Source organism: Zalophus californianus, chromosome 6 (genome assembly GCF_009762305.2).
Source record: "Zalophus californianus isolate mZalCal1 chromosome 6, mZalCal1.pri.v2, whole genome shotgun sequence".
In the NCBI taxonomy this organism is placed as follows: domain Eukaryota; kingdom Metazoa; phylum Chordata; class Mammalia; order Carnivora; family Otariidae; genus Zalophus; species Zalophus californianus.
In genome coordinates this window covers 99,076,492-99,097,595 of record NC_045600.1, presented here as the reverse complement: position 1 = coordinate 99,097,595, position 21,104 = coordinate 99,076,492, and the positions used below count along the sequence as shown (strand labels likewise).

The 21,104-nt window shown below is 44.5% G+C and overlaps 1 protein-coding gene across 1 annotated transcript in view; it reads right to left on the bottom strand.

Moving 5' to 3' along the window:
• Positions 1-21,104, bottom strand: part of LIPC (lipase C, hepatic type) — a 152,229-nt gene that overhangs the window by 124,849 nt on the left and 6,276 nt on the right. The window contains 1 exon segment of the mRNA XM_027570957.2: positions 7,395-7,521. Coding sequence (XP_027426758.1) covers positions 7,395-7,479 — 85 coding nt within the window. The 5' untranslated portion in view covers positions 7,480-7,521.

Sequence of the window (21,104 nt, the reverse complement as noted above, 5' to 3'; positions counted from 1 at the left end):
AGGCCTCCCCTTTGAGGCTTTTGATTTTCTCTTCATCTCGCCCCTCCCCACCAAGCACCACTGTGGAAAAATCAAAACTATGAGTGTTCCTGGAAATAGAGTCATGAACAGAGAGGAAAGCAAGGTTAGCCAACAACCCTGAGTTTTCGAAAACAGAGTCATCCAGAAACTGGGATTCTCCCAAGCTTGAAATCCCCTCCTGAAATCCTGAAGCAGCTGGGTCCTCACTGCGCTACCTTGTGGCTGTATCTATGAATTGCACCTTCTCTTGACAAGCATGGCCGGCACCCCAGTCTTTCAGTGTGGAGGAGCCTTTTGGAGTCTGTCTCCTTGCCTTAGACTGGTGCCTGAGGGGGAGCTCCCCTCCCTGCAGGACTGGCTGTGCTCCCTCCCATTGTCCTGGTTTCCACACGGGCTGAGGTCCAGCCATGACCCCCAGCCTGCTTGGCAGGGATCCAGATGTCCTGCTTGGCCCTGGCCAGTCCCTTTCCCTAGTGGGTGGACCTCAGCCCCCAGCAGAGAGGGCCCCTCTGTCAAAAGGACACCCTCCTGGGAGCCTGCATATAATCACCCTCCTGGCTGTGAGAATGGCTGTCCCCCTGCCTTCCATGGATCCTGTGGATGTCAGGGAAACCAGGCTGAGGTCAGCGTGGACCCATTCCCGTGGAGAATGTAACTGGGACTGCTCAGCCCTGCCTGGGGACCAGCCCCCACTCTCCTTTCCCCTCCCTGATGACTGGCCTACGAAGACCCAGCATGCCTTGTGGCCCCGTGGCAGCTGGTGCGGGAAACAGGGCGGGGAGAAGGTGGCAGCGGGCATCTCTGAACTGGCTAGTTGGCTTTTGGCTGGATTACTCACTTGGTGATTCACGGGCTACGGTCGTATCCCCAGTCCCAATCAGTTCCTTCCACAATTAGCCACTCTGTTTCTTTTTGAAAAAATGTACTATTCACTTGACCCAGAATGAAAGAAGACGGGTGCAAGTCCCGGGTCCCCTGGGAAAGGCAAGCAGGGTGGAAGGCAGGTCTGTCCTCTTACCCCAGGCTTGTCCTCTCTGGGTGTGTTACCCTCAGGAGGGCTCGAGGGGCTGGGCCGGGAAGTATGGCAGTGGATGGGATCTGCCCTTTAGCAGAGAGAAGATAGCATGTCATCAGCATGCTGGACCCTGGTTCCCTGTGCACTCCCAATGAGCGAGCTCCATCTCTGGATGTCACCTGCAACATTACTCACAAATGACCTTCCCTGCAATTGTAGAGGCCTATCAGGAATTCGTAGGTCCCACTGGGGGGATAATTCTGGGCCTGAGCCTATGATAGTGGAGGTCTGAAGTGACAGTGCTAGGTACGGCCTTTTCCCAGTGGTGCGCTTGGGACGACACATCCAAGACCAATCTAATTGCAGCTAATCAGGATTTTTTTATTTTATTTTAATTCTTTCTCTTACTTATAAATACTTAAAAAAAAAAAAACAACCCCACACTCTATGGCCTTAAAAATTCTTTATCTATCTATCTATCTATCTATCTATCTATCTATCTATCTATCTATCTTTAAATATACTTCTAATCCTTAGCCATATACATGTATATCGGTTTTTCATAGTTGTGATTCCATAGGTAGGTTATTTAGTCCTGTTTTCTCCCCCACTTTATTGTGTGTAGAATTTCCGTATACTTACTTTTAAAAGCTACAAGACCAGTTGTTATTTAACTTTTTGGAGGTCACAGGTCCCTTTGATAATCTGCCAATCTTATGACCTCTCTCCCCCAGTCAAAGTGCACAGACGGCTCGGCCTTGGGTGCCATCCGAGGAGGCAGCAAGACTCTCCGATGCCACCCCCCCTCAAGCCAGGTTAATATCGCTGGTGTTACACTGTGAGTGCCCCAGGGCCAGTATTAAGCCTTCCATTTGTGAATTCCGTCTTGATTACCCCCAGAAGTGCCTGGAACTTTTAGTACTTTAGTAGGCATTTGAAACAATACTTGTTTAAAGTTGGACTTCGTGCTAGCTGGATGGTTTACTGTTAGGCATTCCAGTTGCTTCCAGTGTTTGGCACTTGGGACCCAGGCCAGCTGTCAATCTACCTACGTGCGATTTGCTTTTCTTTTCTTCATCCCAGAAGGCCTGTTTTGGGGAGGTGTTTGGACTTGAAAAACATGTGCCCCTTCCGGGCTCTGTACCTTTGCTTATGCACAAGGAAAGCCTCCTTCTCTTTTGCTCCAGTTCCACCCTGTGAGACCGTGCTCAGATGCTGCCGGCCTCCCCAGAGCTCTCCCTGTGCTTGGAAGTCACCCTTTGGCCTCTCCCCTTGCTCCTTGTTCTAGTCCTTTTGGGTTGCTGTAACAAAGTGCCACAGACTGGGGGGGCTCATAACAACGGAAATTTATTTCTCGTGGTTCTGGAGGCTGGAAGTCTGAGACCTGGGTGCCAACGTGGTCAGATTCTGGTAAGCGTCTGCTTCCTGTTTTCCTCACAGGCTGGAAAAAGAGCAAGCTCTCTGGAGTCCTTTTTATAAGGGCACTAATCCCATTCAGAGGGCTCCACCCTTATGACCGAATCATTTCCCAGAGGCCGCACCTCATATACCGTCATATTGGGGTTAGCATTTCAACATGAATTCGCAGGAAACACATTCAACCCACTGTACTCCTCTCTAGTGGTACTCATCACATTCTGTATCCCAGTCCAGAAAATTTTATATACACATCTTATCTCCTTTATTAGACTCAGTGATATGCTTCATTTTAATATGCCTCTGCTCTGTAAGACAAAGTTATTTTCAGTAATATTGCAAAAATCAGGAATTGTTGTTTTCTTAATTGGTTCTTTAGTTTTAGAGAAATGAACAATTTAAGAGGAAGAACACATTGCAATTTTGAAGATATTCAAATGCATTAAGAGTATTTCCTGTAAGAACTAAAATTTTTACTTACCAAACAAAATATAGTTGAGTCTTGGAACAACACAGATTTGAATTGTGTGAGTGCAAATATAAATGGATGATTTCCACCCCCCATAAATACAGCACAGTACTGTAAATTTATTTTCTCTTCCTTATAATTTTTTTTTTAAAGATTTTATTATTTGACAGAGAGAAACACAGCGAGAGAGGGAACACAAGCAGGGGGAGTGGGAGAGGGAGAAGCAGGCTTCCCACCGAACAGGGAGCCCGATGTGGGGCTCGATCCCAGGACCCTGGGGTCACAACCTGAGCTGAAGGCAGACGCTTAACGACTGAGCCACACAGGCGCCCCACCTTATGATTTTCTTAATAACATTTTCTTTTCTCTAGCTTACTTTCTTGTAAAAATACATATAATACATATACAGGTATGTGTTAATCAACTGTTTATGTTATCGGTAAGGCTTCTGGTCAACAGTAGGCTGTTAGTAGTTAAGTTTTGGGAGAGTCAAAATTGTATGCGGATTTTCAACTACATGAGGGGTCGGTGCCCCTAATCCACGCGTTGTTCAAGGGCCAACTGTATTACACGTCCCGGTTCATTGTAATATCTGTCTTACTGTTTTATACTGTAAACATAACTAACTCTAAGTGGTCACACAGGAACAGCATGGAAGTTCTCAGGTTTTGCTTCTTTGTCTTCACAATCACTATGGTATCATCTTTGATTTTGAATTTGCTGTTTAAATGTAGGAGAATGCAGTAAGTACCACAGGGGTTGGAGACATGAGATGGTCAAAGCCAGCTGGGAGGATTCGAAACCATGACACCTGCAGTAAGCACGTCACCTAATGGGTGAGTGTCAGGGGCCAGCCACATAATGGGGTGTTCTCAAAATTAACATCGATGGAGAACATCATATTTATTAAAGGATAAGAATAAAAATGTGATCATCTGAAGGTTACATATATATTAATGAAACTCAACAGTAGCCATGGCAGTTGTTTGCCACTTTGGTCAAAAAACCATTTTGAGGGGGTAGGAGGTTTATTTTTATTACTGACGTTATTGAGAATTGTGATAATGAAAAAAAGACTAACTTTTAGGAGGTTCTTTTATTGTATTTACATTCCCTCTGGAAGATGACCTCCTTATTACTGACTTCTGTGGTACATGGCTCCCACCTCCCCACCCCTGGTCCACCCCTGATTTGACAGCTCTGGGTGGGGTTTAGGGCTGGGGACTGGCTGGGCAGTTGTACACTGTCTACTGCCCGAATCAGTGGTTCTGTGTGTGCGCCAAGGCCCAGGGGATGGCTTATATGTGGCCTATATGTGAGGCCAATTTTCTTCATGTACTCCAAACAAAGCATCACATCACAATCCACTAAATACAGAAACAGAAGAATCCAGCCCTCTCCCATGATGCCAGACATTAAAGAAATTGGCAACACTTCTTTGTAAAACAATGTCACTCTTTGGACTCCCTTTTTATTGTTGATGTTTGGAAAATACCAGGCATTTCTCATAATAGTATATGTATTGACATGTGATGGGTTTGCTGTTATTTTTAAAGGCATTAACATTTACAAAACTTTCTCAGTTTTGGTCTCTAATGTGGTAAATATTGATAGCTGTATTCCATACAAAGAAAGCTCTTTGGGGTCCTAAAGAATGTTTCAGAATGTAATGGCATCTTGAGACCAAGAAGTTTGAGAGCAGCTGTGTTCATGCCCTGCCTTATATATATGGCGCATCCTGGTGCACAGTGGTGGAATGAGTGAGGGACTGGGTGGGTGCGTGTCAGCTGCTTCCGGGCTTTGGAAGCTGCAGCTGGGATGGGAGGGAGGGAGGGGCAGCCCCTTGGAGGCAGTGGTGGACACCTGGAGGGTGGGGTTGCTGGGGGCTGGAAGCGGCAGCTTCCATTTGAGAGCAGTGTTGGCTGTCATGGCAACACCAGTGGGGTGGGCCTGAGCCTCAAGCGTTGAGGTCTGGGGATGAGGGTGATAGTAGCTCTGTGTCCTGGGGTCTTCAGGAGGCTCCACATAGCCTGTTCCCCTTGATGCTGACAGATTGGAACAACAGCCCCAATCTGTCTTTCTGGATGGGACCTGAGCGGAATTGTTTTCGAGAGGCCTCTGGCTGTCCATGCACTGGGAGTGAGCACAGTGGAAAGAGAGGCCTGGAGCCTCAGCCAGACAGATCGAGCTCTCTGTGCTTCTCCCTGCTTTGCTCTGAACAGCCATGGGACCCCCGCCGGTCCCCTAAATGCTGGCTGACTCTCCACCATGGCGAGGACACATACTGGGTGCATAGTACCTTAGTGGGTCCATGAGTTAAGTCACTCAAAAACACAAGAGGCTGGGAGGGGTGGAGTTAAGGAAGAAAGGTCCTTGGGGGGAGTTCTTCCTGGCCCATGGCTAGTGACAGTGGGAGCTTGGGTATGGACCAGAGTCTCCCAACACTCGACCTACTATGGACACTTTGCCCTGGTTAACTTGTTGTGGGGACTGCCACAAGCATTGTAGCATGTTTAGCGGCATCCCTGGCCTCTGCCTACCACATGCCAATAGCACTCTCTCCCCAACTGTGACAATTAAACATGTCTCTGGACATTGCCAAATGTCCCCTGGGGGACAGTTTTGCCCCTGGTTGAGAACTGCCAGTCTAGATACCTGTCTGACAAGGCCTCCACGGCGGGCCCTTGCTTCCAGCCAGTCTTGGAAGGCGCACCAGCATCATACACACAGATCTGGCTCACTCCTTGCAGGAAGAATTCTGCCAAGGGATTCTGCTCTCAAGGGAACAAGAGACCTCTTGACTCTGATCTTTTCCCCTGAAGAACCTTCCTGCTAGTCGTGGCTGCTTCCCTCAGCTTTTGGACAAACCAGGCCCTGGGACAGCAGTAGCTGACCAACACAAGGTCCGTTGAAGGAAGTCTGGACAATGCCCAGCAGCCTGGAGGCTGTAGCCTCCTCCTTGGCACTGATGGCTTCCAACCTCTGCGTCTCCACTAAAAAACACTCTGGGCCAATCGACAGCACCATGGATAAACGGAGGGAGGTATATTCACAGGACGGAATGCTTCTGCCACCAGAATGAATGAGTCACCACCACATACACGTGCCCCGGATGAAGCTCACCAGTGTAATGTTGAGTGAAAGAAGCCAGAAGCAAAAGAGCACATGCTTTATGCTTTCATTAACGAAAAGTTCCCCTAAAGGCAAAATAATCTATGTTAAGGCTCAAGGGGTATGCAAGGGAAGCTTCTCGGATGCAGGTTCCGACTACGAAGCAAATTCATTGGGCAGTTAAGATACAGGCACTTTTCTTGATATATATTATACTTTGATAGGAAATAAGCAAACAAAAACAACATTCTGGACCGAAGGTCAGGACAGGTCCTTCAGCAAAATCCTCATCTACCCAGGGAATAAAAATCATCAGCAATTTTGCCTGTTTGGCTCTAAATTCTTATTGTCATTTTTGGACCTGACTTCATACACAGAATGATGTATGTAAAATAATGAGCACATGCTTGGCACAGAAAATGCTCAGTATATGGTAAATAATTAATACTACTAATCAGTTATTAACCAGCCTACGATATAAAATAATACTAAAATTAAAAAAATTTTCTTTAAAGGGAAAACAAGATTCTGGAATTTGCAGGGATATTGGTTACTAAATTCCTCACTCTCAAGGTTTTTGGAGCTCCTTCCAAACATAGTCTTTGAGGAAAGAAAAATCTAAAGTTTCTACCTTAGAGTTACTAGCTCCTGACCAGTAACCAGCACACACAAAAAGTCCCAAATACCTGTCTATTTGGTCACATTGTTCAGTTTACTTCATATCTGACACTTATTGATCCAATGCCCTGTTCAGCCAGGAACCGGGAATCCACCTACCTGATCAAACATTTGGATCTGCCTTTGGCCATCAGTCTAGTTTATGAATTTACAGATCAAACAGGTGTGACTGCTGTTGGATTCCTCAGTCTCACAGTAAACCTTTGGCAGAAAAAAATGAAGTCCAGACAATGTGCAACACTGTCTCTCCTTTAGACCTGACTGGAAACAGGACTCTACAAATCCCTCTCTCCTCCCAGAGAGCCAACAATCAGACAACCTCAGCGAGACGGAGCATTTCGTTGCAAGCTGTGTTCCCCAGCCACAAATTAGATGCCAAATTAGCGCTCAGGAAGATCCAAAACTCTTTCAGATCATTCTCCATCCAAGTCTTAGCTTGACTAGTTCTGAATCAGACATGGGAGAGACTTCATTGTAAGCTGCAAGTGCGTTTAGACTGCTACCCCCAGAAAGATCTTCTTAAAATTTCAATCTTGCACAAATGGCAGCTTGTCCTGTGACCTGTGACGCCACTAAGAACCAAGCTCTGTCCCACACCGTCAAGAACCCCTTGGATTCATCGCAAAGACAGACATTTTAAAAAGAAAATCCATGCCCATCTCCACAGAAAAGGCAGGCTCTTACCTAGTCCCAGGCTTTGTCCATGGGTACTTGATTGGATAAAGACGCACAAAACCAAGAAAATAGAGACACACGGGGGACTTTCCATTTCTCCTGTCTCACCCAGGGTCCGAGGTCTTCTTGCTAATTTCTGAAGTTAAAGAGACCAGATTGCCTATTGATACTTTGTTAGGGACGCCTGCTCATTAATAATTAACCTTTAGCCATGGTATCCAGTGTTCGCTTCTCTGACTAGCCCCCCACCCCAGGTGCAACTATTTCGAATACAACACAGGTTGATGTACAAAAGCTCTTTTTAAATCCTGATATATTTTGAAAATCAAATATCTTGTCATATATTCTTACCTTCTTGGGCCAAGGTCACAGTTCCAAATTAATCAATTTAAAGTTAATGTGTTTGGAAATTCTGTCAAAGGTCAGGGGTTGCCTTGCTCTCCCTCTGTCATCACTGCGTTGGGGATGTTGGCTCATGGCAGAGGTATTTCAAATTGCAGGCTAAGCACAAAGAAAAAGAAAAGGGCTCTGGGAGGCAGAGAGCTACCGGAGGGTCCATTTTCTGTTGGGTTTAGCAAAATTGCTGGTGCTTGAAGTTAAAGAGTGGTGGGACGATGTTTCTATAGCTGAAAGGGACAGAAAACCTCTAACGTCAGTGTAGGAAGGAGCAAAGGTGCAGGACTGGATGCCTTTGCTGGGGGCCCCTTTGGGAGATGACCCTAGAATAAACTCTCCTCCTCTGTGCTAATTAACGCTCCCACTGTGTAGAGGACTGAGAAGTCAGGCCACTCAGCAAAACCAGGCAGGGGAAATGTTCCTGTGTGCGACTCTCATGATATTCCTTGGGTCTCTAGTTTTATTTAAACTTTATTTGTTCAACTTTTTTTTTTTTTTTTTTTTTTTTGCATACCTACTATATGCCAGGCACTGTTTTAGGCACTTGGGACATTCAAGTGAACAAAACAAATGAACATTCCTGTCTTTGTGAAGCTTGTGTACCCTTGGGGGTGGGAGGGCTCAGATGATAGACAATAGACACAATAAATCAGAGATTTATAGAGATTGTAGAATACAGTGAGAGCTATGGAAAAAGAAAGTATAGCACAATTACGGGGGTAGGGGAGGTAGTGATTTTTGAAAAACTATTTAAAGATTTTATTTATTTATTTGAGAGAGAAAGCACGAGCGGGGTGAGGGGCAGAGCGAGAAGCAGATTCCTGGCTGAGCAGGGAACCCAACACGGGGCTTGATCTCAGAATTCCGGGATCATGACCTGAGCTGAAGGCAGATGCTCCACCAACTGAGCAACCCTGGCGCCCCGAGGTTCAGATTTTAAATAGAATGGTCAGGGTGAGCCTTTTTGGGAAGTTGAAATTTAAATGAGGGTTTCAGTAAGTAACCTCTGTGGACATCTTGGGACAGAGTAGCCAGTGCAAAGGCCCTGAGGTAAGAGTGTATGCCTGGTATGTTCCAGGAACAACAAGGAGACACCCTTGTAAAGACTTTGACTTTTATGATCTGAGACATAGGGAACCATTCTGAGCAGAATGGTTTGTATTATTTAAAAAAAAAAAAATCATTCTGGTTTTCGAGGCTAGGAACAGATTATAAATGAGCAAGGGTGCAAGTGGGGGAGAATGTGAGGAGGTCATGGCAGTGATCAGTGAGAAGTGATGGGGGTTTGCTTCAGCGTGATAATAGTGGAACTGGGGAGTGGTGGATGTGTTGGATATATTTAGAAGGTGGGTGCAATAGGATTTCCTGACTACTGGAAAGTGAGATGCAAGGCAAAGAGATGCGTTGAGGATGACTTCAAGGACTTTGGCTCGAGCAAGTGGACAATGGGGTTGATATCAGCTGAGGTGGGGAAGGCTGTTGAGTGGAGTAGTTTTGGTGGAGGAAGATGATGCAGTCAGCTTTGGCCCTGTGGCCTTTGAGATGCTTCTTGGACAGTCAACTGGAAATGTGGAGCAGGCAGTTAGATAACTTGGGGGTTCTGCTCTGCCAAATAACTCAGCAAGACACCAGTGATTCCAAGCGGCTCCAGAATGCCAAGACCCCTCCCTCCCAAATTCCTGCAGAGTACACTTTCTACATGGGAAGAGGTCTTCAAAGTTCTAGCTCTCGTAAGTCCTGGCTTCACCAAGAATTTCTCTACTATCATCTCATGCCAGCTTGTTTTGTGAGGCTCTCCTGGGGTGGGGTAGGAGGAGAGATGTTGGTTCTCTTTCAGGGGTGCTGTCTGCTCCCATCTGCCAAAGCTCTGCCTGCCTGGCCCATCACCCTTCTGTGGTGCTTTTAATGCACCAGCTCTGTTGTGTTTCCTTGAAGCTGGCCAGGGAGACTCCTGGCAGGAAAGAGAGGAGGACTTCACAGAGAATGAGGTTTCCAGAGCCTGAGGATGCTGGGTCTACCATCTACTAGCTGAGCAAAATCTAACTTAACCTTAACAAGCCCCATCTCCTCCCTTTAAAATGGGATAACATGAGCCAGAGATAAGATTCTGAAATACCAACTTACTATTATTTTTCTCCTGACGTCTCTCTCCCTTGCTCTTCTTCCCTCTTAAGAAGGGCAATTCTACAAATCTTTCGTTTTCCCAAAACTTGGCTTCCCAGAAACCCTGCTGGAAGTTGGTAAGAACCCGAAGGCGATAGGGCTGTGTGGTGTTGGCAGATGGCTAAAAGATGCCCCTGTGCCTGGCATGAGGCAGGAGCAGCAGTGAGCCTCCAGGGCTAACAGGTCCTGTGAGATGGGGAAGACAGGACCCTCGGTGGCCACTTGTGTGCATGGGTGACAGAGAACCAGGTGCCACCTCACCCCCAGGCCTGGGGGTTGTGTCTGATCCAGAACTATGGCATAATGGGGTGGGGATGGAAAGGAGAAATCCAGAGGGCCTGAGAAACACGAGTTTGGAGTCAATAATTCCGATGGCTTACAGAAAATAGAGACGTGTCTTGTACACCAGAATTTCCGGACTGAGATCCATCCCTGTGAAGGGCCCAGCCGTGTGCCTGGTCCATACTTGAAATTCAGCTCATGTAGTGACTTATTTTGGAGGCAACACCAGTGGTCGAAAGTCAAAGCTTTGGAATGAGGTCACTCTAGGTTCAAATCCCGGGCCTATCACATTCTAACTGGGTGACCTAGGCAAGCTGTGAGTGTTCGGAGCTTTAACTGTTGTCCTTCATCTGTATAGGGACTGCAAATGCCTTCCTGATCGGATTAGAGGGGGTCATGGAAAGAGGTGAAGCAATGTCGGCCAGTAGGAAATGATAAATGACAGCTATTATTATTGCTGTATTGTTTTTAATTTACCTAGGGAATCAAGAGGGTCTCCAGGAGATAGATAACAGCAGGACCACAGTGATAAAATGAAAAGGGTAGGAAAACAGAAGGGTCTGGACCAGTGGCTCCAAAATCTGTTTGAGCATTGGAATCAGAGTTAGCCCCAGAGCTCGAGGAGAGGATGGGTTTGAGGCGCATCCCAAGAACAATCCAATTAAAGCTTCTGAGGCTGAGGTCCGAGGAACCTTCATTCTAAAGTTCTCCAGGCTGTTCTTTGTCACACAGAGTTTGAACAGTTGCCTCCAACTGGTGCTTGTGAGGTCCATCAGGGCACAGGAAGGAAATAATAGGCCTTTCAGATGTCTTTATATCTCCTGTTCTAGGCTGATTATTGGTGCCCCTCTAAAATTCATATGTTAAAGCATAACTCCCAAGGTGATGGTATTAGAGGTGTGGCCTTTAGGAGGTGATTAGGTCCCAAGGGCAAGCCCTCATGAGTGGGGGGAATGTCCTTGTGAAAGAGACCCCACACTGATCCCTCCTGCTTTGCCCCTGCGAGGTTACAGTGAGAACATGGCCATTTATGAGGACCTCCGCAGACCCTGCATCTGCCGGTCCCTTGATCTTGGACTTCCAGCCTTCTGTTGTTTATAAATTTCTGTTGTTTACCCAGTCTGTGATAGTCTATTATAGCAGCCCAGATGGACTAAGGTATCACCTTAGAAAATTTTGTGTGTATATATAATGTTTATAATACATTCATACTATACAATTAGAATATAGCACTATGGAATATATTGGTGATATATAATTTACAAGCATATAACTACCCATATATTTGGTGGGGTGGAGTATTAAAGGTTTGTTTGTTTGTTTGTTTTGTTTGTTTTTAGAGAGAGAGAGAGTGCACGTGTGGGGGTGAGGGGCAAAGGCAGAGGGAGAGAGAGAATCTTAAGCAGGCTCTACGCTCAGTGTGGAACCTGACACAGGGCTCGATCTTACAACCCTGAGATCATGACCCGAGCTGAAATCGAGAGTCAGGCGCTTCACCTACTGAGCCACCCAAGGACCCCAAAGTTTTTTAAACTGATAAAGGTGCGCCACTGAAAAGGTGTGAAGACTCTACTATAGAGGCATAGAGTGGTTCCCAGGCCTTAATGACCTAACTGAAATGTGGTTGACTCCATCAATACATTGGAAGAGTCAGTAGATTGATTAGTGGAATCTATAGTCACTTCCATGCTGAAGAAAGCCCAGCAGTTTATGGGGGCTTCATTTCCCATGAACTGAAAAGGGGGCAGGCCTGAGCCCCGTGGAGGCTGGAGCCTCCTGCAGAGTTATCAGCACTGTCTGTAATCCTTGGTCTAAAATAATAATGGTTTTATAATTAGATTCTTAAAAATTGCCCAATTCTTGCTCTCTTTTAATTTGAAAAGCTTCTTGAAGAAATGGAAATTTCAAGAGACTGGCATTTGATGACCTGCCTGTCACCTTTTCCTATAGTGTAATGGTGATAAGAAAGTTAATCAGAAGAAAAGAAATAAATATTTTACAGAGATAAAGAGAGCAAGTCCCTGGTGAGGAGAAGCCAGGGGATCACGGTGAAGTTCACTTATGAAAGAAACGGAGTTTTATATTCAGAATCAGCCGTTCTTGCTTTCATCTTCAGAAACTGGGGATATGCAAGAGCGGCAGCCCTGGTTGGAGTTCTCAGACAAGAGTAACGGAAACAATAACTTGTGGGCTGGTACTATTATTTCCCTCATTGTGCAGTTGAGATTTAAGAGATTAAGAACTGGGACAAAACCGTGTCTTCCCAGGAAAAGGCAGAGAGGGGGGAAATCAGGGCCATCTGAGCCCGGGGTCAGATTCCTTAACAACCACTTGCCCTTAATCCCTATGTGTCTGGTTTTCTTTGGGACTTCACGGGGCTTTCTTTCCTACACCTTCACCGCATTCCACTTCCAAGATGAAATTTATGATGTTTCAGGATCATGTCACCTTCCCTTAATGCGGCCAGGGGGCAGGCTGCCACTGGGAAAATGACCAAGCTTTTATTGGGTCACTGATCAGTGTGTGGACATTCTTATACCATGTGGGAGTATGGCAAAAACAAGAAAGCTTGAAACATGTCCTCGTTTGGAGAGGGGTTGGCCTGGAGTTTAACCTTTCCTTATCGTTTTACTTTTTTTTTTTTTAGATCAGTAAACAAATGAAAGGTGAAAACAAGTTTGCAGGTAATGTTTTAGATTCTTTGAAAGAATGAAGTGTTTCAAACAGTACAAGCAGTATTATTCAGTGAGTTCATCATGCCTTTACTGATAAAACTCTGCAGATAAACTTTGCATCCGCTCTGCCTCTGACTGGTTTTGCAACCCCAGGCAGATTGTTACCTCTCTCTGGCTCAGTTTTCCCATCTGTAAAATGGAATCGTGAGATCAAACGTTATCACGTGGAAGGCGCCTTTAACAGCTCTTGGCAGTCAGAGCTCACTTGATTTTTTTTTTTTAAAGATTTTATTTATTTATTTGACAGAGACAGCGAGAGCAGGAACACAAGCAGGGGGAGTGGGAGAGGGAGAAGCAGGCCTCCTGCAGAGCAGGGAGCCCGATATGGGACTCGATCCCAGGACCCTGAGACCATGACCCAAGCCGAAGGCAGACGCCTAACGACTGAGCCACCCAGGTGCCCAGAGCTCACTTGATTTTGGTAACAAATGAGGTAGGAATTATTTCCTCCGTTGTACAGGTGAGAAAACGGAGGATCCCAGATTCCTTGCCCAAGGTCACATGTCTAACTGATGTAGATTGGATGGGAGGACTTCTAGGTCCCTGGAAGCTCTGTGGCTCTCTTGTTCCCAGTCTAAAGTGAAGAGCCAAGTAACTAGTGAAAAAAGAGTCGAGCTCTTTCTGAACTTATTTTTATTTCCTGCTCTGTGCTGGCCAATTACTCTCCCTGTCAGAATTTCAGCTTCTGGTTTGTGGAACAATTAAAAAAACAAACAAACCCAAACCCCAAAACCAGAGGAGTCTTTTTTTTTTTTGTGGCCAGATACTCTGCATCCAATAATGCATCTTATGATGTTAGTCGTTGCAGTAGAATGGCAAATCTTTTTTTTTTTCTTTGTGTGCATCATGCTTGGAAGCAAAAAGAAGCCAAGTTTAAGTTGATTTAGAACAGCCAGATAGACATGGAACATTGGTGGCTCCTTAACATTTGCCAAGGGTCTTCTCCTCTGTGGGAAAGAGGGAAGGTATAGCCTAGACTCTGCCTGTGTCCTCCAGCCGCTTGGGCTGTTGGTGGGGCTTGATGACAGGTGATGATGCTGGGTTACTTGGGGAGACTAACCAAGCCATGAACTGGATGGCTGTTTACAGCAGAGCAAACACACAGTTTGGGAAGGTGGGCCATCAGCGTGCTGGCTTTCTCTGGGTCCCATGCTTCTGACTATGGGATTCCCAGGGGCACTGACCACATCCTGAGCATCAGGCAGGGCTGAAGCATCTCAGATTGAAATGCCCAAATCTCTCTGCAGCAGTGGGTATTCGCACCATGTCACACACTCTTCTCACAAAAACTTTCTGGGATTAGCAAGTGAAGTCCTTGGCTGTGAAAAATCAAGAACAGTTCCCAAGGATCTGCCTCAAGTGCTACCGATGGCTCATTGTTTTTCCAGCGTCTATGGTATCTTGATGCAGTTAGTCATTGATTGCTAGGCTCAGGGGTTAACAGTTCAGGGTTAACAGTTCAGGGGCCAACTCCCAAAGATGCCAGACTTGCTATGTGACTCATTGAAACCTCAGAAACAATCCTATGACACAGGGGTGATTATTCCCTTCTGTACAGAGAAGACAACAGAGGATTCTGGAAGTTTCCAACTTGCCCAAACCCACATTCTAGTAAGTGGTGGGATGGGATTTGAATTATCATTGTTTAACCCCAAAGCCCACACAGCAAAGAAGCAAGTTTGCCAAGTATGCCATCCTCACATAAGTAAGGTGAAAGAAGAATGAGATTGTACTGTGTGCTCTTGAACGGCAGATAAAGACGTAGCTCGTGTACTTATATTACCATTTTCCCAAACAAATGTTCTCAAGCCCTTTGTCCGCTATTTCATGGAGAGAGCCCTGAAATAGCCCACAACACTTCCTCAAGAGAGACACCACAGAGACATCATGGTGGGGTAGAACTATATACTTTATATACAGAAGAATTTTCCCCAATCAGCAGTAAGAAAAGTCAGCGAACATGAGGGGGCTGGAGTTCTTGCTCTTGAAGCTTTGTTATGGACAGAACAGAGTGTTTGACGGGGAATTGTTGGGGCAAGCCTACGCTACAAATGACCTTATTTACCCAGCATTGCCAGTTACCCACATGCTTTTGAAACCATTTGGGTTAGATCATGCCCAGGATCCTCCAGAAAGCCATGGGGTGCTTTGACAGGCTTTGATAATTCTGCTAAGACATACTTTTAAAATTTTATTTATTTTTATTTTTTAAAAGGTTTTATTTATTTATTTGGGAGAGACAGAGAAAATGAAAGAGAGAGAGAGAGCACACACAAGTGGGGGGAGGGGCAAAGGCAGAGGGAGAAGCAGGCTCCCCACTGAGTGCGGAATCCAATGGTGATGATTCTATCTCAGGACCCTGAGATCATGACCTGAGCTGAAGGCAGATGCTTAACCGACTGAGCCACCCAGGAACCCCAAGACATAACTTTTTTTTTTTAAAGATAAGATCATGGCTCTCATTCAGATATTAAAAATGAACACATGGAAAGTATTTTATTTAGCTCATTAATGAGGAAGCTCGTAAGGGTGTTGTTATAACTAGTTCAAGGGAGAAGCAACCCCCCCCAAACGTATACGGATAAAGGAATAAAGGAATGTTGAAAAGAACACGCAAATGAAAGCACTGCAAGCTTCTTCCAGTGTGGGAAGAAAGTCAATCGAACTTCCACACAGGACAGGGCAGAATTTGCATTTTGCATTGCTCCTAGTTATCTGCAGTGTACAGAGTTGTAAAATGCCTCAAGGGCAATGAACGCCTGAATCAGATAACCCAGGATGGCAGCGCAGTGCATAGACAATGCATTGTTTTTCACTGAAGCACAAAATCTCCCCTGTAATTCCTATTGTTAAGAAATGATAAAGGGAAGTACTTAGCTACAGAATTCTAAAGATAGCAGGATAAGTTTCCTTCAGGAGGAAAGGCTGTCTCTTTGTATCTTTGTCTCTTGAGCAGAGGCTTTGTGATAACGGAACTGGATCTCCATGCTGCCCTCTCCCCTCTTGGCTCACTTAGTGGGCAAATTATTTAAAATCTTTGTGCCTCAGTTTCCCCACTCTAACACAGGGGTAGTACTATTATTAACCTCAAGGGTTCGGGGGAGGAATAAATGAGAAAAATCCATGAACTGTGCTTAGCACAGTGTCCAGCACAATACATGTCCACTATGATTATTTTTATTAATTATAATGTTTCACTGTGCATTTTTTTTAAAGATTTTATTTATTATTTTAGAGAGAGAGAGACAGAGAGAGCAAGCAGAGGGGAGGGGCAGAGAGAGAGGGAGAGAGAGAATCCCAAGCAAACTTTGCACTGAGCGTGGAGCCTGACATGGGGCTTGATCTCACCACCCTGAGATCATGACCTGAGCCGAAACCAGGAGTCGGGTGCTTAACTGACTGAACCACCCAGGGGCCCCTTCACTGTGCTTTTTATTTCTCCTACACTTCCATGTTCCTTCCCTTTCTCTTTTTTTTGCCCATCTATCTGACTATAATAAAGAATAGAAGAACTAGTTATAGTGTATAGTGTATAATGGCATCTCTGTCCTGTTCTTGATTTTGAAATTAACTATATAAGTTGTGATATATTCCTCTCTATTTAAAAAAAATAAAGCCCCCTCTGTCTGATATTTGCTTTCTTGGGTTTTGAGTAATTCCCATCGCCTGTGTTGAATCAGCCACCATGAATTTAAATTTGAAAACGTAGTTCCTTTTCTCAAGTTAGCGGCTGGAGAAAACAGGCCCTCAAGTGGGAAGGGCCCTCCTTACAGCGACTAGTATCTCACAGCCCGGCCCGGAGAGGTGATTTTCTGGAGTCAGGTCTAGGAGCTTGGTGGTGAGTTTATCCCTGGTCAAACTCCTCAGACCCCAGGGGCCATGTCCATGGGCTAGAGAATCCATGTACCCCTGGGGGAAGCTTGTACTGGGCACCAGACAGGATTATCCATATGGCCCTGCCCAGGCCAGTTGGTGCAAATCTGCCTTCGAGAAGTTCGTTTTTTTTTCCCTTTGGGTCTGGTGGAGGTGTGAGCTCTTCAACCCCAAACAGGAATTCCTGCATGTCTCAGGGTTCCATCAGCCCCAATTCTTACGCCTTGAGAAACTGTCAGATCATTCAGGTGAAACCCACAGGCACACCTGTCCTTGGCAGCCCACATTCTGCAGGGGTGGAACGAGTGTTTGCTCTCAGTGAGCTAGGTTGGAAAAGGAGCTGTGCCTCTAGGCAAAGTTCAGGGATAGGAGGAAGAAAATATTGCTGTGTTTAGGCTTCCTTTAAACTTATGGGCCTGGAGCATTACCCTGGAGAGAGCCATTTTTCACTCCACAATTTCACTCCTAATCTGATGGTCCCGAGAACTCCCGGGCTAGCAAATTGTCCTCCTGATGCCTTGGGAAACAGCTGAGATGAGATCTCAGAGGTCAGCAGGTGTGTAATTGGGATCTCGGAGCTGGGAAGACAACACAGTCCGATTTACACAGTGCTCCCTGCCTCTGGGGACTCTTTCCTTTTGCTGTCATACTGTCTCCAGAGCAAACCTGCTTGTTTTAGCTCTTGGTAGAAAAGTAACTCCCCTTTGTCCATTTTTCACAGGCAAGGTATGAACAAAAAAGGAAGTGGTAGGCTGTTAGTGGAAATAGCAAGACCCAGTCTTGGCCAAATTTGGTGCCATGGAGAGAGACGTGGACCGATGGCAGAAGACCTGGGTTTTGAGTCCAGCTCTGCTTTGGGTCAGTCGTGACTTCTAAATAATGATGGGGATAATGGAACCGGTGACCTCACAAGGTCATGAGAACGAAGGATGGTAAATGTCCAAACACCCTTAAGCCTTGAAAGGACCCATGTGAGGCAGAGACCCCAGACTGGCACACCAAGTGGATGAGTATGTCTGCGAACCAAGAGACTGTGAGACATGGGGTTGAAGTAATTCTGTTTCCTGACCTCTGAGCAGGGTCCACCTTGCTGACAACAGGGTCCTGGGTGGCCACTAGCAGAGGGAAAGTTCTGGCTTCTAGTGCAGTAGGGTTCAGAAGGGAGTGTTGAGCTGCCCACTTCAAGTGGTTTATGGACTGCTTCACAAAAATAATTCCCTCAGACTTTGGAGGTGGGGGTCAAGGGCAGTTGAGATCTGGTGGCCTACAGGTGAGCTGAGGGCTACTGCAATTAGGGCATTCGTGGGGACCACATTGGTACTTCCTAGTGGACAAAGCCTGGAATGTTCGGTTATTAACCTAAAGGATTAATATTATGATGAAACTTGCTTTAGGTGTCTCTTTGCCAGTCCCTCTTGTCTTCATTGCTTCTTTGACTGAATTCAGAGCCCTCGAACTGACCTCAAGATCCACTCCCCTCCTCCTCACCCACGCCCAGGAAAATCTCTGCTCTGGTCTGCTTTCTCCCTGGAGACCTGTGAAGAGAGAGGTTTGGGTGTATGTATAGATGAGCTCCTCCAAACTGTGCACATGGATGGAAGAGAGAAGATGTCAGAAGGCTGAGTCCTGGGAGTTCCAACAGTTAGAAGTCAGGTAGATGAGGAGGGACCTGTCTGCTTCTGCCAAAGTATTTCTTAAGAATAAATTCTTAGTGGAAGCGTTTCTGCCTAAAGGGTGGGAGTGAAATGGTTGTAAATGAATGTGTGAATCAATTTCTGGGCAGCTTCACCAGCACTGGATATTAGCATTCAACTTTTTTTTTTTTTTTTTTTTGGTTCTTTTAGAATATGTAAACTGTCATCTTCAGGTGGCTGGCTTTCATTTACATTTCTTTGATTTCTAGAGATAATTAACATTTTCCCACTCTAGTTTGTCTACTAATTATATTTCCCTTCCCCACTCTAGTTTGTCTGCTAATTGTATTTCCCTTATGGGAATGGTCCTGTCTTTTTACCTATTTATCTTTTAGAAATTGACATTGATTTTACAAATTTGAATTAGCTATTTGTGATAGATCTTAATTTGTAATGTTTGATAGAAATATTTTCCCTCTTAAAAAATCTTTAGTAATGCTAATTTTTATAGTGAAATCATTAAAATTGCTTCCAAGCTGAGAAAGTTAAAATTCCCCCAGAGAGGTGATAAACACTTTTTTTCAATTTTCCTCTGTATTTAGATTTTATATTTAAATCTTTAACAAACCAAAGCTTATTTTGGTAAATATTTTATTTTAAATAACTCTTCTATTATAAAATAAATATTTATTACTGAAAAGTAAGAAAATGAAGGGCAAAAAGAAAAACATAGTGAAGAAGACTCATAATTTCACCATCCAGAGACAACCACTGTTGTCATTTTGATTTGGATACCTCCAAATTATTTTTCCTGCCTATTTATCTATTTATTAAAGATTTTATTTATTTGACAGAGAGAGAGGGCTCAAGCAGGGGGAGTGGCAGGCAGAGGGAGACGGAGAAACAGGCTCCCTGCTGAGCAGGGAGCCCAATGCGGGACTCGATCCCAGGACCCCGGGATCATGACCTGACCTGAAGACAGACACTTAACCAACTGAGCCACCCAGGTGCCTCTTATTTGTTTTTAAAAGTACAACTGCAAACAAACATACTGTACAAATGCTTTTATAACCTGTCTTAACAACATATTAATGAAATACTTCAGTGGTGTTAAATATTCTCATAAAATATTATTTGAAACAGTTATAGAGTCTTACATTCTATAGATGTACCATAATTGCCTTAATTCCTTATTTATTTATTTTTTTATCAACTTAGTGTATCTAAGACATCACTATGATGAACAATGCTGCTATAAAGATACCTAAGCATAAATCTTGGCACACATTTCTGATCACTTCCTTTGTTCTTAAATGTCTTAAAGCAGAATTTCTGAGGCAAAGGTTATAAATATGTATATATACATATATATACATACATATGTATTTTTTTGCTCTTTCATATATACTGCCCAATTAAGTAAATTTATATCATTTTAAGTTTCTGTCAGCAGTGAATGGATATGATCTCTCCTCCCACCTGCCTTTTCCCCCTTGTTAACATTAGGTATTCACAGTTTTGCAATTTCGTGTTTAATTGATAAGCTGAAATCGTATATGTATATTTTCCTTTGTTTTTAACCAGTGAGTTAAAGTTGGCTTTCCCACCATTGCCATTTTTATTGGGTATTTTCTTTCTTTATGAATTACCTGTTAATGATTTTTATATATTTTAGATACTAGTTTATATATTCTTGTATTTTTTATGTATTTTTAAAATTGGGGTGCTCATTTAAAAAATGATTTAAAACACAGTATAGTGAATATTTATGAATACCACCCTGCTACTCAGATCCATCAAATCCCAACTTTTTGTCATATATGCTTCATATTTTTGTTATGAAATTGAATACCTGTGTGTCTTTCCCCAAACCTAGTCTCATTTTTCCCGGCTCAGAGACAGCCCCATCCTCTTTTGTGCCTATGGTTCTCTTCTATGTATATGTTTGCAACATATGTATGTAACTATAAAATATATAGCATTCTTTTGTATGTTTACTCTTTTTTTAAAAGATTATATTTATTTATTTGAGGGAGAGAATGAGAGAGAGAGAGAGCACATGAGAGGGGGGAGGGTCAGAGGGAGAAGCAGACTCCCCGCCGAGCAGGGAGCCCGATGTGGGACTCGATCCCAGGACTCCAGGATCATGACCTGAGCCGGAGGCGGTCGCTTAACCAACTGAGCCACCCAGGCGCCCTGTTGACATGTTTTTACCCTCTACTTACTTATCTGCAACTTGGTTTTTCATGCAACATTATATTTTTGAGACTTATCTGCTATTGATAAAACTGCTATAAGTGGTCTCATTGTATGAGTCTATTACAATTAGTTGGTCCTGTTGGTGGATATTTGTATGATTTACTTTTTTCTTTGTGTGTATTTTGCTCTTACAAACGATGTTGCAATGGACTTGCATTGTGCACAAGTGAGAGCTCCTAGAGTTTACTCCTAGAAGTGAAACCTCTGAGTTGTAAGATATGGGTCTCTTCGGTGTTGCCAGATGTTGACCATTTATTCTCCAAAATGGTTTACGCCAGTGAACACATCATCAAAATGTGAATGTTTCTCCAATTCTTCCACATCATCAGCAGCACCTGATAGTGTCAGACTATTTCATTTTCACCTGTTTGATGGAT